The sequence below is a fragment of the Elephantulus edwardii genome, unplaced genomic scaffold, assembly GCF_000299155.1.
Source record: "Elephantulus edwardii isolate Elephantulus edwardi_28Jun2011 unplaced genomic scaffold, EleEdw1.0 scaffold00236, whole genome shotgun sequence".
Taxonomy (NCBI): Eukaryota; Metazoa; Chordata; class Mammalia; order Macroscelidea; family Macroscelididae; genus Elephantulus; species Elephantulus edwardii.
The window spans coordinates 3,694,692-3,704,234 of NW_006399986.1; the positions used below are offsets into that span (position 1 = coordinate 3,694,692).

Here is a 9,543-nt window from a genome sequence, read left to right on the forward strand (position 1 = left end):
ATAGTTGTTTAAGAAAAGTTGTTTTGAGGAATGTTAAAACACCCGAATGTGCCCTCAAAAGGTGGCAGCATGTCGCATTAATACAATTTCCCCTCCCCGCCTTTTTTTTTTTAATCTCACGGCGTTGTGGTCACCTGAAGAATGAGAATCAAACACATAAGCTTTTTCTTTGGATGCCTGTTCTCTCTTCCCCTTGTTGTTTACTCTTAAGTCACAACAGACCCATAGCTAGGACCTCTGGCAGGTTTTCAGAGGCATTTAGTTAATCGCACGCGAAGAGATTGCCGAGCAGCTGGTGGATTCGAACCCTGTGCCTTCGGGATTGCAGTGCAGCTTCTTACCGCTTGGCCACCAGTGCTCTGGCTCGTAGGGACTATTTCTTTGTGCTTATGACCTGAGCTGACAGCTATTTGGTACTTCTCTCCAGTTTCTTCAGTGAGGAAACTTTTTTAAATTTCCATCACCTTTTCTCTGTGATACGAATGCAAATAAGCAGAGACAATTGGTTTTCCAGTGGACAGTTCCCAAACGTGTGGTCTCATGACGTTTGTTCTAAGCTCCACATTGTAGTAGCTCTTCCTTGATAGGATTTGTTTTCTGTTGCTCTGTTTTTCCCAATCCTTTTCCCTTCTGAGCTTTACCCCTAAGCAAATAGTATCCTTTTGAGCTTCCACCCCTTTTGTGATTAACTCTTGAATGAATTGAATTAAAATTTTTACTTATGGTGCTTTTCCACTCTTTGGGGGGGAAAATTATCAAAACTTAAAGTCATCGTAGAGACCTTTGATAGCCTGCTTAATTAATTTTTGTAGATAAACTGAGGCTCTTGATGGCATTTCTTTTTTTACCTTTGGCCTTTGTGACATTTTTTTTTCTCTAGTTTATCTCCAAGTTTATAAATTCATGTACAGTATGTTGTTGTGTACCATCGAGGCAGAACTGACCCGTAGCTGACCCTCCAGGGGGTTTTCAGAAGCAGTAAATCACAGGGGAAGAGACTGGCCATCATTCTTCAGTGGAGCATCTGGTGGATTTGAACCACATGCCTTTGGGATTGCAGCACGGCTCCTTACTTCTAGGCCACCAGAGCTCCTGTATATAATGTTGTTGTTACGTGTCATTGAGTCACCTGTGACTCATAGCAACCCTTTGTACAAGAGCCCTAAACCGTACTCTATCCTGTGCCAACCTTACTCTCTCTGACACACCTACTCCCATTACCCTAATCACTGAATTGATCCATCTTTTAGAGGGTCTTCCTCTCCTGCGCTGTACCTCCACCCACCCAAACATAATGTTCCTCTCCAAGGACTGGTCCCTCCTTGCAACATGCCCAGAGTACGTCAGATGAAGCTTCAGAATCCTTGCCTCCAAGGAGCAGCCTGATTTCACCCTCTCCAGGACAAACTGGTTGGTTCTCCTAGCAGTCCAGGGTATATTCAGTACTCTTCTCCAGCACCACAGCTCAAAGGCATCAACTCTCTTTATATCATCCCTAGTCATTGTCCAACTCTCTTGACACATAGCACGCAATTGTGAAGACTATAGCCTGGATCAGGGGCACCTTAGTCTCCAGCCTGACATTGTTCTTCAGTACTCTGGAGAGGTCCCTCACAGCTAACTTTCCCAGTGCAATTCGCCTCCTGATTTCCTGGCTGCTGTTACCAAGAGTGTTGACTGTGGAACCAAGTAGCCTAACACTGTTAACTATCTCAATCTCTTCATCCATACTGATGCTGCCAGTTGGCCCAGTGGTGAGAATCTTTGTTTTCCTGATGTTGAGCTTCAATCCATATTGAAGACTGCAGTCCTTGACCTTCCGCAGCAAGCGCTTCAGGTCCTCTTCAGTTTCAGCAAGCAGGGTTGTGTCATCCGCATAAAACAGGTTGTTGATGATTCTTCCACCAATCCTGATGGCCACATTCCTCCTTGTACAGCCCATTGTCTCAGATGATCTGTTCTGCATACAGACTGAAAAGGTATGGAGACAAAATACATCCCTGACGGACCCATTTCTTGATTTTGAACCATCCTGTGTCTCCCTGCTCTGTTCGATAAAATGTAAAACACAGCTAGAAATAGAGAGGATAGCGATTCAAGGAATCATGAAAAGACCTCTATCTGTGTAGCTGCACCCTGATGAAATCAAACACTGTCGTCACTAGAACTTGTCTCGTCACTTCATAACCTGTAGCTCTGCCTTCCTTCTTCCTGAAGTAACTTCTGGTCGGACTTTTGGCCAGCAATGAGAGATGCTACAGACCCTACCACCAGAGCTCTCCTCTTCCCTGGACTTTTGTTTTCTGGTTTTTTGTTTGTTTAAGTCAACAGTTCTTTCTTGAGCGCCAATTACATACTAGATATTATTCCAGATATTTGGGATACATCAGAGAGCAGACAGATCCCTCCCCGCACGGAGCTTACAGTCTAGCATTTCTTCGCCTGCACACTGACCCGGGCAAGTCTGTACCTCTCTGTGCCTCAACGGCCAAGCGGGAGGAATATGCAGAATCAGCACAGACTGTGGATGGATGGCATGCTTGCTGTTCTTTTGATGCCAAACACGACCCTTTCCCCCTGTCCTAGCTTGTCTCTTAGGCAAGAGAGAGGGCTGGATGTTGATTTCTAAAAGAATACACACTGGGGATACAGGCTCGGAGCTGGATTGGCTGCTGTGCGATGTTGGTGGTAGAAGGGCTGTGCAGGGCCGATGATGTGGCTACACAAATTATTGATGCTGCTTCTGCTGCTGCTGTTTCTTCGCAGCCGCCTTGCTGGCTAGGTCCTCGGCCTTCTCTGTAGCTGCCAGTGCTGTCTCTTTTGCCTTTTCCGTGGCTTCCTGGGCAGTTACAAGTGTCATAGAAGGGGCTTCACCTTGTAGCTTGGCCAAGATGTATTCAAAACCCTTCTTAGTCTTGGTCACATTGCTTTTAAATCGAGCCAGACCCAATTCCTGGACAGTCCTGGAGACACCAAACAGTCTAGAGGAAAACCCCAAGCTTCTCGGCAGATTTCAGCCCAACCACTGTTCACACAGTAAACCCAGCGTTCCTCCACCACCATCAGCCGGGCATGGTTGATGTCCCAGGCGAAGGTGGTCATGGTGTGATTCTGTGGGTCCAGAGTAGAGTCCTCCAGGATGTCACCGAGTATGTCACATTGGCAGGAAACAGTCGCTCTGCCTAGTGGGGCATCCTGTTGGTCTTGGCCAGGAGTCTCCAGGACATGAGTTTCTGGTCAGGAGTGACCACCCAGTGTACTATGTCTTTCGTCAAGACATGTTTGCCGGAGGGATTCGGGTACCACTACCAGAAGGCGGCGAACGCTTGGTCCCAGGAAATATTTCACCATTGTTCTGGCCAGGAAGGGTTCAAACACCCGTGAAGCATCAGGAGTGGGGAGCCCGGGGGGCACGTGGAGGTCAGGCCAGAGCTCGGTGCCCACCCACCAGGCTCGCTCAATCACCCCCGTATTGTGCCCTAGCTTCTGCTGCCATGAGGAGTGGTCAGGGAGTGTTCCTTCCTTCGACTTTTGTAATCATTTCCTTACTTCTCTTTTATGGTTTTGTCCTGTGTATGTATGGGGTGTGTGTGTGTGTGTGTGTGTGTGTGTGTGTGTGTGTGTGTGTATCCATCTCTAAGCCACAAATAGTTGTTAAAAGAGGGCCGTCCCAGCTCATCGACTGTGCCCAGTACTTCCTGGACAAAATCGATGTCATCAAGCAGGCCGACTATGTGCCCAGCGGCCAGGACCTGCTGCGTTGCTGTGTCCTGACTTCTGGAATCTTCGAGACCACGTTCCAGGTGGACGAGGTCCACTTCCACATGTTCGACGTGGGCGGCCAGCGCGATGAGCCCCGCAAGTGGACCCAGTGTTTTAATGATGTGACTGCCATCATCTACGTGGTGGCCAGCAGCAGCTACGGCATGGTGATTCGCGAGGACAACCAGACCAGCCAGCCGCCTGCGGGAGGCTCTGGACCTCTTCAAGAGCATCTGCAACAACAGACGCACCATCGCTGTGATTCTGTTCCCCAACAAGCAAGATCTGCTGGCCAAGAAGATCCTTCCTGGCAAGTCCAAGATCGAGGACTACACTTACTCCTGAGCCCTGGCGAGGATCCCCGCGTGACCCGAGCCCAGTACTTGATCCGCGACGAATTTCTGAGAATCAGCACCGCCTGTGGAGACGGGCACCACTGCTGGTACCCCCGCTTCACCTGCGCTGTGGACCCCGAGAACATTCGCCGCGTATTCGACGACTGCCCTGACATCCTTCAGCGCATGCACCTTCGTCAGCATGAGCTGCTGTAAAGAGGGGACACTGATATAATTAAAACCTTAAGCACGGTTAATTAAAAATGAAACTTAATTCTGCAAGCAGTTAATCACCCACTGTAGCGCATGATTAAACCAAGCAACCTTTCCTTTCCCTCGAGAGATTTTTTGCAAAAACCCTTTTTCCCTTTCAGCTTGCTTAAATATTATACAATTTAGAAAGCTTAAGGCCGCCTATAGTTAAAGAATTAAAAAAAAAAAAGGCCGGGGAGGTCTGGTGGCCTAGGGGCAAGAAGCTGCACTGCAATCCCAGAGGTGCATGGTTCAAATCCACCAGATGTGCTGCTGGAGAAGGAGGGACAATCTCCTCCTGTACCAGTCAGATCCGATTTGATGGATACACGCACACAAAATAATAATAAAAAAAATAAATAAAAAATAAAAATTAAAAAAGGCCACAAAAGTTCCCTCTCACTTTAAGTAAAAAAAAAAATAAATACAAGCAGCAAACAAATAAATGAAATAAATGTTGTTGTGTGCAGCATTAAAAAAAATAATAAAAATTAAATGTGGGAAAAAAAGAGGGCAGTCCTTGGAATAAGATACAATGTTGAGTAAGCTGGACAGTTCGAGAAAGAGAGAAAGACAAGATGGGTTGGAGGATGGTTACTGCAACAGTGCACTGGACCTTATCCAAGCCTGAGGCTGGGGCAGTGTAGGGCCGGGTTCAGCTCCGCTGTGCATTGGGCCACCTGCAAGTCATAGTTGACTTGGCGGTACGTAACAACAAGAAGAAGGCACGTAATTTATTTTTGTTTCGATCTGAACGTAAATATATAGGCTTATGCTTCCTCTTACTTGGATCCACAATTAACATTCTTGGTACCAGCAGTCAGGAAACAAGGAGACACTTGGCCCTGGGAAAATCTGCTGTTAGGAACCTTTCTAAATTATTGGAGAGGGGTGGTGTCAGTTTGAGGACTAAGGTGGCATCTGATTCAGGCCATAGTCTTGCCGATTACTAGATACGCATCCGAGACCTGGGGAGTGAATAAGGATGACAGAAAAAAGAATTGGCACCTTTGAGCCGTGGTGTTGGAGAAGAGCACTGAACATCCCATGGACGGCGAAGAGAACGAACAGCTAGCTATGTCCTGGAGAGGGTGCAGAGGGAGTGCTCTTTGGAGGCAAGAATGATGAGACTTCACCTCACATACTTGGGCTTGTTGCTGGGAGGGGCTAGTCCTTGGAGGGGGACACGATGCTGGGCAGGGTGGAGGGTCTGCGAAGGAGAGGAAGACCCTCAACCAGGTGGATTGACACGGTGACTGCTGCAGTGGGCTCTTGTGTGTCAGGAAGTGTGAGGATGGCGCAGGACAGGACGGGATTCAGATCTTTTATTCATCAGGTTGCTATGAGTAGTGCTCGACTCGACAGCACCCAACAACAACAACAACATGCGATGTGCAAGATTGTTGCCTTGATTCTGTTGTTCTTAACCGTATTTTATTGTGGTTTGGGTGAAAGTGTACAAAGCAGATTGGTAGCCCATTTAGCCATTCCTGGTTACAGTTCCTACATTGTATCAGCACTCTTTCCACTATCCCCCTGTGGTTCTCCTTTACAACCCTGCCCCTGTTGTCTGAGTTACAGTAGTGTTGTCCATAGAGAGCTGTGCTGCTAGCCAAAAAAGGCCATGCCTCTCTGGTGGTTCAAATCCACCCGCAGGTTCCCAGGAGAAAGATAGACAATCTTCTGTGCTACTTACAGCCTAGAATCTCTCTTTTTTTTCCTCTGACAGTGAGGCCAAACAGGTTAAAATGGTAGAAGTGGGGAAACTTTGTGATCAAGTGGCAAGTTTATAGTGCAATGCTTGACTCTCATCATCTACAGAAGAAATAAGAAAGGCTGCTCTGGAGAAACATAGAAGGAAGAAATGAGCAGATTAGAAAAGCAAAAGGACTGCACACCTACCCCCCCCCCATTACCCCAGTCACTGATTCAATCCATCTCACCCAGGATCTTCCTCTCTTGCACTGTCCCTCTACCCTTGGGTGTATAATGTCCTTCTCCAATTATTTTATCTTTTTCATTATTATGAAGGAGTGTTTTCTCTGTTAAACCTTTTTTTTTTCCTTGAGGAGAAAACAGGTATTTTATTTGCTAATTTTGGTGGCTCAAACACAGAATAAATTCAGAGATGAAAAGGGGAACATTTTGTTGTAGATAAAGATGTTAGGATGAGGGTTTTCGCTTCAGGAACTCACTGGAAGTGGCAGCTTTGAAGGACAGGAACAGGAATAACAGAGCTCGTAAATGTGTGGATGAACAGCTCATTGTGTTAGAATTGACTCATAGCTGACCCTTCAGTGGATTTTCTGAGATAATCCATCTTTCTCTCTAGGATGGGTGGGTGGAGTTTAATTGTACCTGTGTGGTTAGTGAGGCCTTTCATCTTCTGTCAATGAACTGTCACCTGGGCACCAGGAAAGCTGATGGAGGGAGCGACTAGATTCAAACCAAGACGAACTTCAGATTGTCGAGATGACGCTAGTGGAGTTTAGCAGGTGACTCTTGAAGAAACTCGCTTTCTATTGATATTGTATTAATTGTTTGGAGGGGTTTTCTCAGCTTTTTTAGAACATATCAAATGTGTCCTGAAACATTCTCTCTGCAAATCGTTCACAATCCCCTTGGATTGGCCAACCAAACCTACAAAGCATTATTCTTTTTAAAAAAAAAAGGACAAAACCAAGACACACAAAAAAGCGCCCTCGCTGGCAGTGGGGATGGGCCACTCCCTCCCGCAGGGTCCTTGACTGCGATTTCCGAGGCCCGAGGAAGGCAGGCGCGAGCCCGGGCAGGTGGCAGTGTCTGTGTCCGGCCGCCAGCTCGCCTGGCGCTGCCGGGGCCATGGTGCGTCCTCTCTCCCGGGCCTGGGGCCGCACCATCCCCTCTGTTAAACCTTTTAAATAATCGTTGTGAACATGAAGGCAATTGATTTCTATGTATTAATTTTATAATTTGGTTTTGAATTTTCTTAATATTTTCGTTAATTTTGATTCTGTAGAATTTCATCTATAAATGAAACCGTTTTAGGGTTCTTTCCCAGAGTAAGGAATTTCTCTTGCCTAATGGCTCTGTCTCGTGTTGCTATTACAGTTTTATATAGTATCATCTATAATGGGCATCCTTGTGGTGGTCTTGATTGTAATAGAAATGTATTAAAGTTTTCCCCACTAGGAAGGAAGGAAGGGAGGGAGGGAGGGAGGGAGGGAGGGAGGAGAGGCTTGGATGTGACAAGCATGAGGAATGCTGAGACATGATAGAGGTGGACATGGCAGTGACAATCTGTCAGAAGATGATCTGTGATTTCTAACTGTGGACTGATTCGCTGTGAACATTGCTGGAAGGAATTCAGCACGGGAAGCGTTTGCCAAATCCATGACTGTAACATTCTTCTGGAGTTAACAGAACTGCCAGAGCTGTTACTGGCAAAGCAAAGGGTCTTTAAACACTTGGCCACGTAATAAAACCAAAAATAGTGACAACATTGACTTGTAAGACAAAGAGTCTCACCACTGGACCGATTGGCAGCATCGGGATGGATGGTGAAGACATTGAGATTGTTCACAGCTGTAGTTTGCTTGGCTCCACAGTCAACACTCTTGGCACCAGCAGCCAGGAAATTAAAAGACATACTGCGATGGGAAAGTCTGCTGTTAGGGACCTCTCTGAAGTACTGAAGAGCAGTGGTGTCTCTCTGGAGACTAAGGTGCGTCTGATACAGGCCACTGTCTGTGCAATCGCTTGTTATGCATCAGAGTTGGACAGTGACTAGGGAAGGACAGAAGGAGAATTGATGCCTTTGAGCTGTGGTGCTGGAGAAGAGTATTGAGGGTACCATGGACTGCTAGGAAAACAAACAGATTCATCATGGAGAGGGTTAAACTGGGCTGCTCCTTGGAGGCAAGGATTCTGGGGCTTCATCTGACATACTTTGGACATGTTATAAGGAGGGACCAGTCCTTGGAGATGGACATCATGCTTGGAAGGGTTGGGGGACAGCACAGGAGAGGAAGACCCTTGATGAGATGGACTGATTCAGTGACTGGGGCAATGGAGGTGGATGTGTTGGAGACAGTGAGACTGGCACAGGATAGAGCAGGGTTTAGGGCTGTTGTACATAGGGTCACTATGAGTCACAAACGACTCGAAGGCATATAACAGCAACAACAACAACAACAAATATAGCCAGAAACTTTATTGCGGACTCCTAAACTTTGATCCATCAACACTCTTGGCACCAGCAGTTAGGAAATTAAAAGACAAATTGCACTGGGAAAGTCTGCTGTCAGAGACCTCTCCAAGGTACTGAGGAGCAATGTTGTCAGTCTGGAGACTAAGGTGCGCCTGATCCAGGCCATGGTCTTTGCCATTACTTGCTATGCTTCAGAGAGCTGGACAGTGACTTAGGATGATAGAAAGAGAATTGATACCTTTGAGCTGTGGTGCTGGAGAAGAGTATTGAGGGTACCATGGACTGCTAGGAAAACAAACAGATTCGTCCTGGAAAGGGTGAAGCCAGGCTGCTCCTTGGAGTCAAGAATTCTGAAGCTCCGTCTAACATACTTTGGACATGTTGCAAGGAGGGATCAGTCCTTGGAGAGGAACGTCATACTTGGGAGGGTGGAGGGATGGCACAGGAGAGGAAGACCCTCGATGAGATGGATTGATTCCGTCATTGAGGTAATGGGGGTTGATGTGCCGGAGACAGTGAGATTGGCAAGGGATAGAGCAGGGTTTAGGGCTGTTCTACATAGGGTAATTATGAGTCGCAAGCAACTCGACGGCACATAACAACAACAAACTAGGATAAAATAAATTTCTTTTAGCACCATCCACTCTGGTGTCTTTCTCAAAGTACCGGTAGATAACAAAGGAATGTTTCCACATATAATGGCCTCAACTTAATAACACACAAGTACACAATGCCCACTAGGAAATTAATTACACGTGAGGGTTGCTCAGTTTGCAAAGACCATAAATCAGTGCTTTGTTTGCATTAAAATATGGAAATTGAGATTGTACACAGCTTTAGTCTGCTTGGCTCCACAGTCAACACTCTTGGCACCAGTAGCCAGAAAATTAAAAGGCGCATTGCCGTGGGAAAGTCTGCTGTTGGGGACCTCTCCAAAGTACTGAAGAGCAATGGTGTCTCTCTGGAGACTAAGGTGCGTTTGATACAGGCCATGGTCTTCACAAT

The 9,543-nt window shown here is 46.7% G+C and overlaps 1 protein-coding gene and 2 pseudogenes across 1 annotated transcript in view; 2 read left to right on the forward strand and 1 right to left on the reverse strand.

Moving 5' to 3' along the window:
* Positions 1 to 3,102, reverse strand: part of LOC102872514 — a 10,178-nt pseudogene extending 7,076 nt beyond the window's left edge.
* A 176-nt stretch (positions 3,103 to 3,278) lies between these two features.
* Positions 3,279 to 4,313, forward strand: LOC102872920 (annotated as a pseudogene).
* A 2,508-nt stretch (positions 4,314 to 6,821) lies between these two features.
* SLC6A16 (solute carrier family 6, member 16) overlaps positions 6,822 to 9,543 on the forward strand; it is a 20,072-nt gene continuing 17,350 nt past the window's right edge. Inside the window, exon 1 of the mRNA XM_006898733.1 lies at positions 6,822 to 6,844. Coding sequence (XP_006898795.1) covers positions 6,822 to 6,844 — 23 coding nt within the window. The remainder of the gene's footprint in view (positions 6,845 to 9,543) is intronic.